At 42.7% G+C, this 18,906-nt stretch overlaps 1 protein-coding gene and 1 long non-coding RNA gene across 2 annotated transcripts in view; one reads left to right on the forward strand and one right to left on the reverse strand.

The window, feature by feature from the left end:
- The first annotated feature begins 575 nt into the window (after window positions 1-575).
- LOC119050741 (uncharacterized) lies at window positions 576-3,818 on the forward strand. Its single transcript, XR_005082808.2, has 3 exons — window positions 576-628; window positions 1,226-1,248; window positions 3,732-3,818. It is a non-coding gene; the product is annotated as an uncharacterized LOC119050741 (long non-coding RNA).
- A 12,669-nt stretch (window positions 3,819-16,487) lies between these two features.
- The window catches only part of TMPRSS13 (transmembrane serine protease 13), a 92,423-nt gene continuing 90,004 nt past the window's right edge, over window positions 16,488-18,906 (reverse strand). The window contains exons 12-14 of the mRNA XM_037147304.2: window positions 18,160-18,302; window positions 17,853-18,005; window positions 16,488-17,145 (exon numbers count right to left, since the gene is read on the reverse strand). Coding sequence (XP_037003199.2) covers window positions 17,119-17,145; window positions 17,853-18,005; window positions 18,160-18,302 — 323 coding nt within the window. The 3' untranslated portion in view covers window positions 16,488-17,118. The remainder of the gene's footprint in view (window positions 17,146-17,852; window positions 18,006-18,159; window positions 18,303-18,906) is intronic.

The following is an 18,906-nucleotide window of genomic DNA, read 5'->3' on the forward strand; positions in this document are numbered from 1 at the left end:
AGAGGAGGGGGTGGGGGGGAGTGAAAAAAAATGAAGGGATTACTAAGTACAAATTGGAGGTTACAAAATAGTTATAAGGATGTAAAGTACAGTGTAGGGAACATTCTAATAACTCTGTATGATGCCAGATGGGTGCTTGTATTATTGGGGTGGGGGGATCACTCTAAGCTGTATGGTTGTCTGGCCACTGTTCTGTATTCCTGAAACTAATATAAAATAGTGTTGAGTGTCAACTGTAATTGAAAAATAAAGTTAAAAAAAAGAAAACAAAGTAGCTGTGTCAGGCTCTTGTTGCTCTGATTTATGTGACTCCTGAACAATCCTATCCACAACCACAGTTCTATTACCCACTGAAGGCTGGTGACCCCTCACCTCAAACATCAGGCTAAATAAGCCCCCGGGGGAAATCAGAGCGGCTCTCACTGAATTCCTCTTCCGACCTGTGACGTCTTCCTCAATTCATAAATGGCACTGCCCCAACCCACTTACTCTTCCTCACTCCTCTCCCCTGACTGCTTCTGTTCTAGGTCAGGCCTCTGTGGGACCAGCCTCCTCCTGGTGATTCTGACTGTCTCCCCAACCCCAGGCTATTAACTCTTGTTTGGTGGAATTATTTTCCAAAAGACAGGTATGGTTTAAACCTTCTGTGGCTCCCTAGTTTTTAGTAGTTAAAATTCAACTTTAAAAAAATTAAAATACAAAATCGTTTATATCATAGAACTCTTCAAGTATAAATTGTTCTTTCAAAATCATGGGTTACATTGAATCATCCTTTATAATATCTATCTGTATGAGGATTCTTGAGTTGGCCCGAGACATTAAAGCTTAAGTTTTCTTTAATTTTTTCTAGTTGGCATTCAATATGATATTAGTTTCAAGAGCACAGCATAGAAGTTAGACATTTGTGTAACTTACAAGGTGATCCCCTCAACAAGACCAGTGACCATCTGACACCTTGCACAGTTATTACAGTATTATTGACTATATTCCCTATGCTGTACTTTACATCCCTATGATTGTTCTGTAACTGCCAATTTTTATTACTTAATCCCTTCCCCTTTTTTGCCTATATCCCAAATTCTCCTCTCATCTGGTAACTATTGCATTGTTCTCTGTAGCTGTGAGTGTGTTTATGCTTTATTTGCCCACTTATTTTGTTTTTTAGATTTCACATATAAGTGAAATCACAGTTTTGGCTTACTCTGTCTAACTTACTCCCTTCTAGGTCCATCCATGCTGTTGTACATGGTAAGATTTTATTCTTTTTATAGATAAGTAATATTTCATCATGTCCATGTACCACATCTTCTTTAGCCAATCTCCTATCAATGGACACGTAGGTCGCTTCCATATCTTGGCTATTGTAAATAATACGAAAGTGAACATAGGGATGCATATATCTTTTTGAATTACTGTTTTGTATTTTTTCAAATAAGTACCCAGAAATTGGATTGCTGGGTCATATGGTAGTTCTATCTTTGAATTTTCTGAGGAAACTCGATAATGTTTTTCATAGTAGCTGCATCAAGTTGCAAACCTACCAACAGTGTGTCAAGGTTTTAGGCTTTCCTTTTCTCCACATCCTTGACAACACTTGTTTATTGATTTATTGATAGTAGCCATTCTGACAGGTATGAGATGCTATTTCATTTTGGTTTTAACTTGCATTATTCTGATGATCAGTGACATTGAGCATCTTTTCATATGTCTATTAACCATCTGTATGTCTTCTTTGGAGAAGTATCTATTCAGGGCTTCTGCCTACTTCTTTATTGGAATTTTTGGGGTTAAGTTGTATAAGTGTCTTACATATTTTGTTATTAACTCCTTATTAAATGTGTCATTGGCAAATAACTTCTTCAATTCAGTAGGTTGCCTTTTTGCTTTGTTGCTGGTTTCTTTTGCTGTGCAAAACTTTTGATGTAGTCCCATTTGTTTTTTGTTTGTCAGTTTCTCTTGCCCAAGAATATATATCAAAAAAAAAAAAGATTACTAAGAATGATGTCCAAGAGTTTACTGCCTCTCTTTTCTTCTAGGAATCTTATGGTTTCAGGTCTTACATTTAAGTCTTTAATCCATTTTAAGTTTATTCTTGCATATGGTATAAGGAGGTGCTGTAGTTTCTTTTTTTTTTTTTTTGCCTGTATCTGTCCAGTTTTTTCAACACCATTTGTTGAAGAGACTGCCTTTACCCCATGGTATATTCTTGCCTCCTCTCTCATAGGTTACTTGACCATATAGGTATAGGTTTATTTCTGGGCTCTCTCTTCTGCTTTGTTTATCTGTATGTCTGTTTTATGGCAGTACCAAGTTGTTTTAATTACAAAACCTTACAGTGTAGTTTGATATCAGGTATCATGAAACCTTCAACTTTGTTCTTCTTCCTCAAAATTGTTGTGGCTTGTAAGGGTCTTTTGTGGTTCCATATAAATATTAGGATTATTTGTTCCAGTTCTGCGAAAAAAAAAATGTCATTGGTGTTTTGATAGTAGAATGCTTTGGGTAGTATGGATATAAAATCCAACTCCTTAAGATGACATTTAGCCTTTATAGCCCAATACTCTTTTCTGCTTCATTTCCTGAGACATTCTCTGTCTTGCCTTCCCCATTCCATCACTCTAGGTACCCCAATCTTTGCACACTCTGTCTCATAGCTTAAGAGGGCCAGTCACTGCTTGCTCCCCTGCTCCCAAATTATTACTCAAATAATTTTCTCTGCTTAAAATATTCTCTGTCTCACTTCCATACCTTATAAGAATCCTGCCTACTATGCAAAGCTAAATTTAAATATCACCTCATTGAAATCGAAGCTATCTTGTCCGTGCTGTCATTAACAGTATTGTGTCTCTACATGTCTTTGTACACATCAGAGTCTGAACTTTATTATGTCTAATTCCATGTATGTGCTGCCCTCATAGACCGAGAATGCCTTGGGGTAGCTGGGCATCTTACTGCAATTATAGACCCCAGGGTCTTGCCTAACACAACTATAACTGCAGCTCACAAGGCCCTATATGATTTTGCACCAGCCAGCCTCTCCAGATTCACATTGGGTATTTTCTTGCTTGTTCTCTCTCCAGTAAGCAATCTCTCAGTTTAACCAAAGGGTCTTCAGTCCTGGTTGTCTGAGCGGTGGCACCTTGGGCTTAAACCATGCATGTGAAATGCATTTGCTTTGTTCTCTCTTACCAAGATGAATGGGTGGAATAGCTTGTGATATTGAGGTCACAGGCAGAAGAAAAATGGGTAGTGAGTTTCACAGGGCTTTTAGGCTAGACTGCCTAAGAGGAAGAGCAGGTAGCCCTGACACTGTCATTGGGAGTTGAAAATCAGGATGTCTCTATGTGTGGAGCTGTAGGAGCTGGGTAGGATGACAGACACTGTTGGTTCCCTAAACCATATTCATTCTATTTTTTTGCCTTCCTATCAGAATTGTTTTCTAACTGAGCTGCAATGTGCTCAGTTTAAACTGATTTTACAGAGTCCTTTGCAAGTAGAGGTGTCTATGTGATCCACTTCTGGCCAAGAAGATGGAAACAGAATTATACTAAGTAAGAATTCTAAGAAAAACACATAATTCTAAGAAAGGGCTCTTTGCCCTTTTCCTTCTTCCTCTTCCCTTCTCTCTCCCTCCTCCTTTCTTTTCTTCCCCTCATCTTTCTTCACCTCCTATTCTTCCTCCTCTCCCACTCTTTTCATCCTCCTTCTCAACAATTTCTTTTTTTTCTCAGAAATATGGATGTGATGCCTGGAGGTAAAGCAGCCATCTTACAACCATGAAGCAAGAAGCCTCCTACTAAGGATGGTAGGAAGAGAAGCCACCAACAACTGACTTCATTCCAGATTTCTTGTTTCATGAGAAAATTCATCTCCTATTACATAAAATTTATAGTAGTTGATTATCTGTTTCATGGAGTTAACACAATCTTACCTGATACAAGTAGGGTGGAACAGCTGGCAGGACAGCTTTTTGTCTTTTGAGAAAGCCTTGCCCCCAGCACTCCCAAGACCTCTTCTGGCCACTTACAGCCCCATTAGTGCACACTGGACACATGCCAGCATTCAGAGAATACAAACACCACCATTTCTCTTCTTAGAGTGTGTCTTATATGGTTCCTTTCCTTATCTACCTTTATACCAATTAAGGTATTAATTTGGGGGAAGGGAAGAAAGCAAAGAAGGTCATAGTGGGGGAATCTGAAATAAAATCCCACCCTGTCTTCCCCCAGGAAGATTTTAACATATGTCAGAAACCAAGGCATGACAAAAAATGGATGAGATTTGTTTTTAAGGGAAAAACCCACACCAATCCCATTAATTTGCTAAACCAGTTGCTGCCTGAATAACTGAAACTTGTCTTATAATTGTGAACTGTCACCTAAAGGTGCTGATCTATAATTGGAAGCACACATCTTCCAGAGCTGCTGGTTATCCAGATTGGAGCACATGATACCTCCTCCCCCCTGCCTTTCCACTCTGAAAATGTGCACTCATTTGTTTTTTCTCAACGAATGCTAATGGGGGAAAACCAAGCAATGTTGCCCTTTAGAGATAATGACGATGGAAATTCAATACATAATGGCTCCCTAGACAAGACCAGAATAGCTTTGTGTGTCTGCTCTCCTGGTGCAGAAGCTGGCAGCCTGTTAGCATTAGCAGGCCTCTGAATTCCCTGCCCTTCCCTGAGTGCCTGGAGCCAGCATTCATGGAGAAAAGCACCTGTTTATCATCATATACTTTTTTCTAACCAACTGGATCGGGCTCAGAACAGAGTCTGCAGCTGAGTTTTTGAGCCACAAAGAATCAGAGAGACCCAGCAGGCACCTCCATTCAGTCTATAGACTGGCTTTGCAGGTAGATAATAACTAACCAAAGCATGTTTACCAGGCAAGTAAGACTGACTTGAATCCATTTATTCTCTTTTGCATAGCCAGCACCCCCACCTCAAAGCCTGAGCTGGATTTTAAGAAAACAGTAAAAATGATTTTGGTCTGGCAGATTGTTGAACTTCTTTTTAAGGAAGTCATGTGAACTCTGCAGACTAATGGCCATGAGGGGAGAAAACTTTCCTACAGAAAAAATGCCATGCCTGTAGGCCACAGGTGACAAACACAAGACCCAGGGGCTGAATCCGGCTCTCCACCTTATTTTTTCTTGCCGGCACCTTGTTTCTACCTGGTGGCAGCACAGAGCTCTTGCTTAACTGTTAAGGAGTACTTACATTTATACAGTCCTAAAATTACATTCAGCCCTTTGAAGGCAACCAAGGCTGATGTAGCCCCTGGTGAAAATGAGTTGACACCCTTGCTATAGACAAACCAGCACTTCTCCTGAGGGCACAGCAGCAGCCAGAGGCCTATCATCCTGGGTCTGTGACTGGTTTGTCTTGAGAAGGAGGCTCAATTCTGATGAGAGTCGGCATCCAAGAAGGGTGCTAGGCAGGTCTGCAGACATTGGGGCCATAGAGGCCCTGCCTCTATGTTTGTTTATCATGGACTCTTAGGTCCTTTGACATCCCCACCTCTCTCAGCCCTCCTGTCATTTAGTCATCTCTTTGATGATGTTATTCATGTACTTGCCTCTTGAACAAGAGGCACATTTGATGACTACCATTTAAGAAGCATTATCTTTATTGATTTTTAGTTTTCAGGGCTTGTATCAAAACATAGATGTGGCTGGTGGGAGGTGATGAGTGTAACGCACTCACCATTCTGGCCATTCACTCTATGAATAAAGGTTTGTTTAGTCTTCAGAACACAACTGCTTCCTAACACATTGTTAGAAAGAGAATCCACAATTGTCTTCCTAAGTTGAACTCCCAGTTTTCTGCTTCAGAATTAGGAGGAGGAAAGCATTGATTTAGACCAGGGAATCAAATTGTTTACACTAACAGGAGGGTCCAACCTTTTGGTGTCTCTGGGTCACACTAGAAGAGGAAGAGTTGTCTTGGGTCACACATTAAATACATCATGACACATAATCACAAAAAAATCTCATTATGTTTTAAGTAAACTTGTGATTTTTGTGTTGGGCTGCATTCATAACCATCCTGAGCTGCATGTGGCCCAAGGGCCGCAGGTTGGACCCCCCATCAGACAGTAAGTAACTTAAACACAGGTAGAGTGTCTCATTTATGTTTTTAACCCTCTTCTCCCATCTCCCCCACTTACCAATAGAATTGATATTTGCTGGATGCAAAAGATAGGAATAATATTGACAGGGAAAGCAAATACATATTAATTAGCCCACAAATCAGCAGTCCCAGACAGTGTCACATGTGCTATGTCTGACAGAAAGGAAAGAAAAAGAGATGAGAAGCAGGCTTCCTGAGACATGGTTCAGATCTTGGGCACAACACTCTCATCTAAAGTCTGCTGTTTTATTTGTTTTTTTTTCATGGTGAAATACATTTTATTTTAATGTAAATTACATTGCTTATATTTCTTTATCTTAGGGTATGTAGATAACATTACATGTGAGGTGTGTGCCCAGGCCTGGGCCCCTTGCAGGAGAAGCTGGAGCACCCTGCTCTGGAATACTGGTAGTTCAATGCTGCAGTGGACCCACGAAGGCTTTACCCACTTCAGCTGGCCTCAGGCCTCAGCCAGTCACCATACCAACCCTGTGAAGAGAGGGGCTATTAAATGGCTCTACTTTACAGATAATAAAACTGAGGCAGGAGGGCTGAGCCACTTATCCAGGGTTATACAAGAAATGGAAGGCTAAGGACTGACCCTTAAAGCCTAGAGGGAAAAGGACTTATAAGGCCCAGGTAAGGTTAGCTGTAGAAATGCAAGCCTTTCTGTGGATAGTGTTAGAGCTGCCTTGCATCTTAGTCTTTGAGCTTCCTAGCAGCCAGAGCAAAGAAAGGGTTATTCCCAGTGGCCATTAGAACAAAGCCAACCTTATGGAGGTTGGGATCTAGAAAACTTGCTCCCCAAGAGTGGATGCTGCAGGACGTGGTGGGTGATTCAGCTGCTTGTACCACAACTACCGTTGTGGTTTGGCTGTTTTGATTACCTAAGCAGTGTGATTCTGAGGTGGGTCCAGAGAGCAGCTGTTTGTTGGCCTGGCTTATTCTGCAAGGCAGGTGGACTAGGGCATGTGAGAGAAGGGGAACCTGAAGCCCCAGTGTTCCTGTACTTGCTGACAGAGCCCCAGGGTTTGGGTTCACTTCTCTCCATCATGGTTCTTTGTCAGCACATCTCTCAACCAGGAAGGCATCCACTGGTCCCTCCACATAGCAGTGGGTGCTCCCAAGTCCTGCTCTAGCCGGACCACAGGTGCAGCTGTCCTATCTTCATGCTCCCACTTGCCCCTCCAATCTCTTGCAGCATGGAGTCAGACCCAGTGCTTCAGATCCCAGCTTTGCACCCAGAGCTGTGTGTCTCTGGGGCAGACAAATAGGCTGACTGGGGCAGCTTGCACCCAGGGCTGCCATGAGGGTTGGAAAGAACCCATGTCGGGCTCACCCTGCAGGAGGATGGTAGGCATAAGTCAGATATCAGCCAGGGCTCCGTGGATGCAGAGGGACAATCCTCTCTTTACCATTGCCCACCAAGTCAGCAGTTCCTCAGCTGCCAGGGATGGAGCTGGGGAGGGAACTGGCATGGAGGGCCCTGCATTCAGAGTAAAACCAGTGGCTTTGCTTCTTAATCTCTGCATTCTCTGGGGCTGGGACCAGGACCAGGCCTTAAAGTCTGTTTTTAAATTATGGTAGATTGTGTTTACAAGATGGCCTCAGTAATATCTCCCATCCCATTGGTTCTCTTTCAGTGAAACTTTGCTACTCTTCCCACTGAGAGGTGGAATCTACTTGCTCTCCCTTTAGTGTGGGCTGTCTTTGTGACTTATTTTGAGTAATAAAAAGAGGCAGAACTATCATTGAATAACTTTCTAGACCGAGCCTTAAGAGATCTGCAACTTTTGCCTTAGATGTTTGCAATGCCACCTGTTGGAATCCAGCTGCTTTGTAAGTCAGATGACCCTGCTAGAGAAAGACTACAGGGAGGGAATCCTGAAGCCACCTTGGGTATTCCCATCCCAGCTGAGCTCCCACCTGAAGGCAGCCCCTTGTGTGACCCTGAGCACAAGTCACTCAGTGGGGCCCTGTGTAAATTCCTGCTCTTCAGATCATGAGTAAATAAATGGTGGTGTTTTAAACACAAAATTTGGAAGTATTTTGTTTTGCAGCAATAGATGACTAAAATGAGGAGATTGAGTCCTGCACCAGGCCCATGAACCAGATTCTCTAGAGATAGAACACGGGCATCAGCATTTTAACAGGCCCTGCCTGCAACTGAGAAATTGTGTCCAGTCTCCTGCTGACTACTTCCACTGGCTGCTTCATTTGTGGCCCTCAGACTCAGTGGGCCTGAAGTCTTGGACCATACAGTGAGTTTGAGCTGTGGGGACACACACAGTCAGAGATGAGACAGCCTCAGAAAGGCAGTCTTGGAAGAAACAGAGTATGAGAGAGTTCGGTGTGACATAGACACTGTGAGGAGAGTCAAAGGAAACAGAGCCACGAAGTGTTTGAGCTGAACAAAATCTTGCGAGCATTTTGCAACATGGGAGCCAGAGGCCCAGAGAGGGGAATTGACTGGCTCAAAGTCACGTAGCCCATTAGTGGCCCAGTCGGAACCCAGGTGGTCTCCTGAGAAATTATCTAGCCCTCTTTCACTTGCCTCATTCATCTCTTGGAATTTCTGTCTCCTAACTGAGGAGTGAAAAAACACATGATTTCCTAAATGCATGGAAAATATTTTAAAGTATTAACTAAGCTGTGTAACTTGTGAGTATTGAATATCAATGTTCCAATTAAGGTGAAAATACTACAGCATCCTAGGTAAGAGAAGGATCGGAACAGGAAGTGGGGCTAATCAAGAGCATCTTCCTGGATGAGTTGGCCTTTGAAGGAGGAGGATGGGGGCTTGGGGTGGAGGCACAGAGGTTGGAATGTGATGTGCTAGATGTATAGGCTGATCTAGTTGGCAGTTTTAGAAAGTCTTGTTGGGAATGAGCAAAGGGTTAGAAGTTTCCCTTTAGAGTCCATTTTTCTTATCTGGTTCTTCTTTCACCAGCAGAGGAGAGGGAAGACTATTGGGTGCCCAAGTGGGAGGGCCTGTGACACAGACTTCCTGAGGCCCCACACTTGGCCCTACTGTGCTGATTAGAAAGCTGGCAGGAGCCTGGGAGAGGGCTAGCCCCAGAAACTAAATCAGTCCTTACTGAACAGTGTCAGGATTCCACTCTCTGTCCCTGTCTCCTCTGAGTCCAGCTCTCCCAGTCATTAGGTCAGAGACCCCGCCCAGCTGAGTTTATTTTTAGCTTTCCATTCTTCCTTGAGGACCACTATACATGCAACACACACTTTAAAGATTACCAGCTACCCTTTGCTGAGGACTAAACAAGACAGAAGGGGTTTTGCTTGTAGTCAAAGAGGTCAAGACCAGGTAGAGGGAAGAACTCTGTGGGGTCAGAGTGGGCAAAATGAGCAAAGGTGGCAAATTTATTTCCCTGGCAAATAATTCTTGCTCAGTGGAGAAGTGACAATGCTCTCTGCAGTTTCCATGCCAAAAAAGTTTCTTTGGGAAGGCAGTAAGAGGGGGTAGAATGAACACAGATAATCATTAATTAGAATCTAGCACTGTTGGTCTTAAATCCCTTCTCTGAGCATCAGTTTCCACATCTGTGAAGATGATATTAATGGTACTCTGTTCCACAGGGTTGTTGTGAGGATTGATTGAGATAACACGTGGAAAATACCTGCCACAGTGCCTGGCAATGGCAATTGCTCAAAAAATATCCATTTCTTAACATTTCTGTACTAATTAAACCCACCCTGACCAGCCCAAAGGTAAAATTTCATCTTTAACTGCCATCTATTAAGTACCTTTCATGGGCCAGGCACAGAGCTAGGCATGTAGCACACCTTCCCACACAACAACCTTGAATGCTAGGTATTACTTATCCTCATTTTCTTGTGACTCTTCTTATGGTGGGCCCCACCCTGTAGCAGACCCCTGTGACAAAAGTCATAGTGATGCAGACACAAGACAGCAGCACCCATGGAGCCAGAGGAAGACACCCACTGCTCCTGACCTGTATGCAGCTGAGAATTGCCAGGATAGGGAGTGCTGCAGTGGGGCTGAGAGCACCACTGACCCTGGAGATCTGATCAATCCAATTTAACTCACTGAGTAGGCTTTGATGATAGGACAACAAAACTCGGTGCAATTCTCTAGTGAGAAGGGGCTTCAGGAAACTACCACAAACAAAAGAGAAACTGAGCATTTACCATCTGCCTGGCACAGTGCTAATAAGTTCACATAACTCACCACCTTCAACCTGCACCACAGCCCTGTGTTGCAGATCCTACTATTATCCCCATTTCAGAGACAAGGCAACTGAGCCTGAAAGAATTAGAGCAAACTTCCTTAAGTTGTTCAGTTGATAAGTGGCAGAACCAGGACTTGAATCTGGGTGCAAAGCAGGTACTTGTTTGGAGTTTTGTTTGGTGAAGATGCAACACTTGGCTCACAGCTTGCAAGTGTTCTGCACCTTGGCCTATTCTTCCCACAAGGAGATCCTGCTCCAGAGGGCTCCCACCATGCATGATCCTGTGACACCAGGACACCCTCCACAGCCACAGGCCACCCTCACCCATGCCCTGTGTGGGGCTGTGGCCCTGGCACAAACCCCTGTTCTCTCTGTCTCTCTCTGCACACTTCACACTGTTAGCCAGCATAGGCAGGAAATTGTTTTCTTTGTTCCAGCAATCTGTTTAAGGGAAGTGCAGAGAGGTGTGTTTCCATTCCGAATGGGCCATTTTTTTACTCTCCCATTGTGACTTCCTGCTTTTTAAACTGGTGACATTAGATTTCTGTCCGTGATAAAAGTAAGGTGCGTTGTGGCTGCTCTACCCAGGGACTGGTAAGATATAGGGACTCAGTTGAAGACGTTTCTTGATATGACCATAATCGCCATTACGTGCTCCACGGTACCTACCCTAGACTTGGCAGTGCTCTGAGAAGGCAAAGTCAAGAAAGATGGAGTGAGCTTTCTGCCTCAAGGATGCCTAGATGCACACAGGTGCATTCAGACACACTGCAACCACAGAAGGGTTGTTAAAAGAGATTGCTGGACTCACCACCAAGAGATGTTGATGCTCTGGTCAGAGGACCACACTTTGAGAACCAGTATACTAATACACCTACTTACATCACTTAGATATTCAGACATGTGCTCAAATGCAGGTACATGTTCAGACATATATGACTAGACACAATGTCCTACCACCCTTCAGCATCCCCTGGCCCCACTCTCCCCTTCATTCTTTGGGCTCCAGCACCTCCAGTCTTTGCATTCTTCAAGCTGTGCTCCTGCCTCAGGAGGAAAAAGAGGTGGGAGACAAGTACATTGGGGCAGAAAGGCAGGAATGCTCGTGTATGGGGAATAGCAGTAGATTCTCCCAGCAAGACTGTTCCCACTGATAGTGGGACAAGAGCAACAAATTCTCTCTGTCTGGAACATGCTTCCTCCTACTCTTCATCTAGTTAATGTCTCCTTACCCTTCTCTTTTTCAAAAAAACCTTCCCCAACTTCCCTGCCACCCCTATCACCACATCCAGACCAGGGCAGAGCCTAGTTCTGTGTGATCATATCTTGGTATAAATTGTCTGCATGCACTTATGGCAGGGGGTTTTGTTGTTGTTGTTTTTAGTGTATGTTTGACTTCATGAGAGCTGAGATCGTGTTTCTCAGAGTTGCAGCACTGGCTGAGTGTCTGCATCATGGCAGGTGCTCAGAAATATTTGTTAAATGAATAAGCAAGCCCTTAGGGGTGTGTACAGCTCACATATTCACACAGGTATTCATGTAGAAACACACTCACATTTGATTTTATGTCTGCCTTTAGCATTCTTGGACACTGTTAAAGGAGTAGAAGTTAATTCAACTCTTCTGAAACTAGTTTAGTATCTTAGATAAAAATATAAACAAGCCTACTTACAAGAACTGACTCTTAGATCATTGCCTCAGAATGAAGCATGCACAAAGAAATTCTTGGAGCAGTGTTCATATCATCAAAATCTGGAAACTAGCTACCCTACTTAGATGTCGACTTACAGATAAAGTAAGTTGATATATCTATACAATGAAATTCTCTTATTCTACAACTATTAGAGAAATGAAACTATCCATTCCCTGAGAGAAGTTGTTTGTCTCATGTCACTGTGAAAAAGAAATTGAGATACACAAGAATTTGTAGCATATGATCCTATCTATATTAAATTATAGACCTCTCTCTTTAGATGCATAGAGAGTTCTAGAATTTACCAAAATGCCTCTGGATAGTGGGACTTAAAGTGATTTTTACTTTCTTATTTGCAAGAATAGATACTTCAGATATTGCAGAGAGACTGTAGTATGTTGTAATGTGGAGCATTTATAGCACAATGTTTAGCACAAATACATGGTACCATTTATATTACTTTTATGGTTTTCAGGATTGTTTGGATTTTAAAAAATGCTCCTGTATGAGAGTTAAATTACAAAATTACTTTAAAAAATGAAGCTAAAAAAAGACACCAGGGTAGAAAGGGCCAAGAAGGGAGGGACATCCTGATAAATTGTCCACAGGTATGTGTCCTCCATCCCAACCTCTACCTCTGCTCCAGCATTTAATACCCTCCTCAGTACCAGTAAGTACTTGTCCAATTTGTAGAATTCAACTGAATTTGAATAACCTATTACTCCAGTCAGAGATATCATCAGAGAAGGACCTGATGGGGTCCTGATCTCTAGCCTCAACCACAAAGCAGACCCCACCTCAAACCTCATGTGGCATATCCAGGGCATCAGTCACGGGCAGAACAACTGAAGTGTTTCTAACTAGAATTAGTATAGTCACCTGGGATGAATCAAGTCAGGAAGTTAAGAAAATGCAAACTTTCAAACACTCTTCTTTCTCTCACCCACTAAGCTCTTCATTAAGCTGCAATTAAATTAGCACTCCTCTTCTTCAACAAGCCCAACATCACTGCGTAAAGCTGACTAGCCTTAGACCGCTACAAGATAAGAGATTGTTCCTTTTCTCCTGAGAGGAGTCAACAAGGGTAAGATAAAGGTTTCAACAGATTTTCCAGGAAGTCCTGATCCCACATCAATACCCACAGATTCCCTTTTGCCTTTATTTATTTATTTTTTTGGTGGCTAAGGCAGCAGTCCTCAGAATGTGAATTGAGGATCCCTGGGGCTGCTTGAGACATTGTTGGGGTGGGATGGGTTAGGAGGGTCAAAACTTTTTTCATAATAATGCTATGATGTCACTTGCCTTTTTCACTTTGTTCATATTGTAAGTACAAAAGCAAAGGTAGGCCACTGTTTTTTCCTTAATATGAATGAAGACAATGGCACCAAAATGGACTTGCAGTCATTGTGCCCTTCATTACCACACAGTTGCCAGTTTCACTTAAGAACACCCTTGATGAAGCAGTAGAAATTACTCATTATTAAAAATTATTTTATTAATAATATCTCAATCCTGAATACATGTCTTTTTAATTTTCAGGGTGAAGTAAAAAGTATGCATATAGCACTTCTGCTGCATACTACAGTAAAATACTAAGGTTTTCTAGGGGAAAAGTGCTTATATTCTTGAGCCACAAACTAAACTAGTCACTTTTTTCATGAAACACCATTTTTAGCTGAGTAAAGATTGTCAAACTATGATTATCCAAATTCAAAAGCTGGCTATCATTTTTTCAAAAATCAACAAACTGAGCTTGTTACCTCAAGGAAAACATCTGGCAATATTTATTGCCAATGATAGAATTTAAACTTTCAACTGAAAATCAGAATTTTGGAAAATTCTCATCCTTCACCATGAGCTTGATAGCTTCCCAATCCTTAAGATTTCTGTGAGGTCAGTAGTGATATTAGTGCCTAGTATTTTTGGTCTTATATAATGAAATTATCAATATTTGGAAGATGTTCATAACCCAGAACCAATATTCCCAAATACAAGATGTTACAAAATTAGACATGGGTAAGAAACCCATTTACATTGCAACTCAGGCTAAGAGATTTCAACATAACCAAGTTGAAAATGCTCATGGACAAGTTTCGATTCCACACTGAAACTAAACTCTAAGAATCTATTCAAGTTTGAGTATAGTGTCAAAGAAAAATTTCCACAGTTATCTGAAAACACTATTAAAATAATCTTCCACTTTCCAACTCCGTGTCTGTGTGAGATTAGATTTTTTTCATGTATTTCAACCAAAACAATATATCATAACAGACCAAATGCTGAAACAAATATGAAAATCCAGCTACTTTATTATGCCAGACATTAAAGAGATTTGCAAAAATATAAAATGATACCACTGTTCTCCTTATTTTTGCTTTGAAATATATACTTTAATAAAAATATTAATTATGTTAACATGTAATTAAATACTTAGTTATAATTAGTGAAATAAGTACATTTCAGTATGATGAAGTGCTACATTTTTTAAAAATCAAAAAAGAGCTAAAGAAATAGAGAGATATACTGTATTCCTGGTTTGGAGGACTCAATAGTTAACACATTAACTCTCCAAATTGATTATAGAGTTAATGCAATCTTAAAATTCCAACAGGATTCTTTGTAGACACAGACAACCTAGTTCTAGAACTTAATGGAAATGTAAGGAACTAGAAGATCCAAAATATAGAGAGCAGGCTGGCAGCTCTAGGGGTCGGCGGTCAGGTGGGAAGATTGAGAAGGAAAGGGGGAAAAAAAGAGTGAGAGAAAGAACTCATGGACATGGACATCGGTATTGTAATTATAGGGGGAGAGGGGTGGGGGTGGTGAAAGAGGGTATGGGGGGATAAATGGTGATGGAACAAAATAAAATAACATAAAATCATGAATTTGGAGGACTCACCCTACCTCACTTTAAGACCTACTATAAAGCTATAGTAATTAGGACAGGGTGGTATGGTGAAATGATAAACACATAGATCAATGGAACAGCATGAAGAGTCTGGAAATATGCCCACACAAAATGTTCAATTGATTTTTGATGGGAAAGTATAGTCTCTTAACAAATTGTGCTGGAACAACTAGACATCCATTTAAAAACAAACAAAAAATGAACCTCAATCTCTACCTCAATAGTATCCAAAATTTAACTCAAAATGGATCATAGCTTCTAATGTAAAACATAGAATAATAAAATTCTTAAGAGAAAATCTTTATGAGCTTGAATTTGGCAGAGTTCTTAAGGCAATTCAAAAGGAAAAACATGATAAACTGAAATTTATTAAATTAAAATTTTTGCTCCATAAGGACAAAATTAAGAGAATAAAAAGATAAGCCACATAGGGAGAAAATACTTGCAAATCAAATATCCAACAAAGACTAGTATCTACTCATGCCCAGGTCAATGTAGCTCAGTTGGTTGGGCATTGTCCTATGAACTGAAAGTTTGCAGGTTCAGTTCCTGGTCAGGGCACATTAAAGAATCAATTGATGATTCTTGTGGAACAACAAATAAATTGAAAAGCAAATCAATGTCTCTCTCTCTCTCTCTCTCTCAAATTAATAAATAAAAAGTTTTTTTAAAATTTAGGTCACACATTTATTGCTGAAGATCATTGCTGGGGGCTGCTGTGAAAGTCAATGTTGCCCTCCCTGAACTCCCCAGCCTTTGTGACATGTAACCAGCCCCTCAGATTCTGTCCAGCCACTAGGCAATTTCAGCCTACTTTTCCAGGGCAATCTTTCCCCCAAGTGGTGACCTACCTTGCCTGGGCTGGGCTAGGCTGGGCTGATCTGCTTGGACCCTGCCTCTGGGGGTCATAGATAGGCCCATGAAAAGTGAGGAGAATGGGTCTGTGCACCAAGGCTGGGGAAGGTTCAGGCCTTTAGCTGGAGGCTAGGCACACTGATGACCTGCAGGAGCAGGGCAACTGGAATCCTTCAGAAGGACTCTTTGCAGGGCCTGAGGACAGTGTCAACTTTCTCTCTATGGCGATTTTAATATTGGTACTATGTTTCTGAAACAACTGAGAAATTAAAAGGCGGAGAAAGCTGAGGAGAAATTATTAAGTCCCGAGGCAGCACTAAGAATAAGGGATGATGGCCCACCTGGATTTTCCCAGCTTCTGGGGGACACAAGAAGAAACACTTCTTCATGGCTGGTTATAGCCCTTGAATATAGTAACAACTTGGTTCTCTCTGTCCTTGATTTTCCCACTAGCTCCAATGAGGATTGACTTCCCTGAGTATCTCAAAGGAGCCACTTCAGTCCCTTGAGGCCAAGAACATTCCACAGGAGTCGAGAGTGGCACAGCTTCCACTTGTCCCTTGGAGTTCTTGGGGTGACTGATGCTAGCTCTCCTAGCTCTAGAAAGTTTTGGAGAATCTTTAAAAATACTTCTACTTCTGTTTATTAAATATAAAAATAAAATAAAATGAAATAAACACACCCCCAACAGCCTGTGACCAAATAGGAACAATGAGCCCTGTTCACAGGAGTGAACATGGCCAGCCACAGTGCAGTCGCTTCTCCACATACACAGCACTATCGGGAGGTTGGAGAAAACAGGATGCTTGTAATGTCAACAGAGATATCTCCCTACTAGGGACAGTCCAGGCACTCCAGCAAAAGCTGTTGCTGTCCCTGGACAGCACTGATGCTACCAGGACTGCTGAGTGGCTGCCCATTCTGGGCTAGTCTCCAAGTTGAGGTCAGAGAAGCAAGAATTCTTGACGCGACCTTCCAGGCTCTTCCTTGGGCTCTAGTCCCTCCATCCATTATGAACACACCTGTAGGTGTCTCCATGGTGTTGTGTTGTCTTCAAACTGTTGTTTTCAGGTTATTATTTTCAGCCTGGGGCTTGAAAAGAGCTGATGGCGATTCTGGTTTCTGAAGACCTTGGGAGAGCAATCACATACACACACATATGCACACATGCACATGCACATTGCATATTCAGAGGCAGAAGATAGTGGAAGAGGCAGTAATGAAAGTGTCTGGTAGCCTTTAGCCCAGATGATGTTGCGGATGGCCCAGTCGCTTTGGCCAGAGTCTATAGCAGCCAGTGCTGTGAGGTAGAGCAGGACACTTAAGATTTCTGGAGGCGCCCCTCACTCTGAGGAAGAGAACAGGGAGAACACAATGAGGGTGAGCTGGATGGCCCAGAAACCAGACATAAAGATGGGGACTCAGAAACTAAAATTCAATCCACCTGTTACCTATCACTGCCCCTCAGAGAATAGGGGAAGCAAAGATAAAATGATGGAAGCAGGTTTTGAGAGACTTGGCAGCCTTCACCTGTCCACATCTGAGCTCTCCACTGTTGTGCCCTTGGCCCAGTAAAGAAGGAAAGGACATAGTATTTCTGCTTTACGGCTTAGACGGCAGGCTAAGGGAAGAAAGGGGCTGAAATGGGTCAGCAGAGGGGGTGTGAATCTCCACTTCCTGACTCTCACTTCCACATTGAATCACTTCCTGTAAAGGAGAGGCTTCCTACTGTCAGTGGCTTGTGTGAACTCACAACTCAGCCATCACCAGGACAGGAGCTATACTGGGGCCAGCAACACTTGGCCCACCCCTTTGCAACCCTCTGAGCTCTATTCTGCCAAAGGAAGAGGAGGGAAAGGAACACAGGAAGCTATGGCTGGCCTGATATTTGACTCCTGTCCTATCCTGGTCTTCTGTACTTTGTGAACACCCTGTAACAGAAGGCTGTGAGGGAATCCCTGCTAAGACCCTGGGGGAGAGCCTGGGCCCTCTTCCAGGCACACTTCCTTTGGAAGTTCCTCACGTGCTCAGCTAGTGCCCCACACAGACTCTCACCTCCATCTTGCTGTATATCCAGGGGAGGAGTTCTGCCACTTTAGTGTACACACCAGGTTTGTTTCTCTGGCCGCAGCCTGTTCCCCAGCTGGTGACTCCTGCCAGGTACCAGCGGTTGTTCTGCTCACAGACGAGGGGCCCCCCACTGTCTCCCTACAGGGGAGAGCATGCACATCAGCAGGGTAGGAGAAGCGATTCTTGAGCAGGAAATAATGTACACCTTATTCCCACTCTGACCCCAACAGCTCAGCCTTCCCTCATTCCCCTGGGGTCCTGGAACCTAATCCCTACCCAAAAGCAGCCTCACCTGGCAGGAGTCTCTGCCTCCCCGAAGGTCCCCGGCACACATCATCCTTGGGGTAAGGTAACTGTCATAGACCAAGTAGTCATTGCACTTCCGAAAGTCTATGAGGCTGACCTGCACCTCCCGGAGAAAGGGGGATGTCTTCTCTGCAGTGAAATGCGGAAAGGACAGAGAGGATGGAAAAGGATAAAGACTCTGGTCTGCTTCATGGTCTTCTAGCCACTAATCTCAGGACCCAAACTCACAGCTTCCTTTGAATGGAAGGCACTGTTTCTGTATTTGGCCACCCAGGATATATGGGCACACATACTCTCATACCAGACACAGCTCACTACATATAACTAAGACATACACAGACATGGACAAACTTACAGCCTATTAGGCTACCTTGCATGTTGCACAGTGCTTTTCTGCATTCTAAGCATGGTCCAATATGTTACTTCATTTGTTTTTAGTAACTATGTGCCCTAAAGGGGTATAATTAATCCATTTACAGATGGAGAATTTCAGGGCTACAGAACTGACTTGCCCATAGTCAGAAAATGAGTTCATTATGAAGCCAAGATCAGAAGAAACTACTCCCTGGCCAATCAGTACTTCATCGCACTGAGCAAGGGCCTGAGTCTCACAGTGGGCCAGACAGGCCATGGCACTCTCTTGGCATGTATAAATAATCCTACAGAGCCGATGTCAGACAAGGCTACTCTATGACCATGATGAACTGAAGCAAAACAAATCCATTTCGTTATC

This window comes from Artibeus jamaicensis, unplaced genomic scaffold, assembly GCF_021234435.1.
Source record: "Artibeus jamaicensis isolate MK-2021 breed Jamaican fruit bat unplaced genomic scaffold, CSHL_Jam_final contig_196, whole genome shotgun sequence".
Classification (NCBI taxonomy): domain Eukaryota; kingdom Metazoa; phylum Chordata; class Mammalia; order Chiroptera; family Phyllostomidae; genus Artibeus; species Artibeus jamaicensis.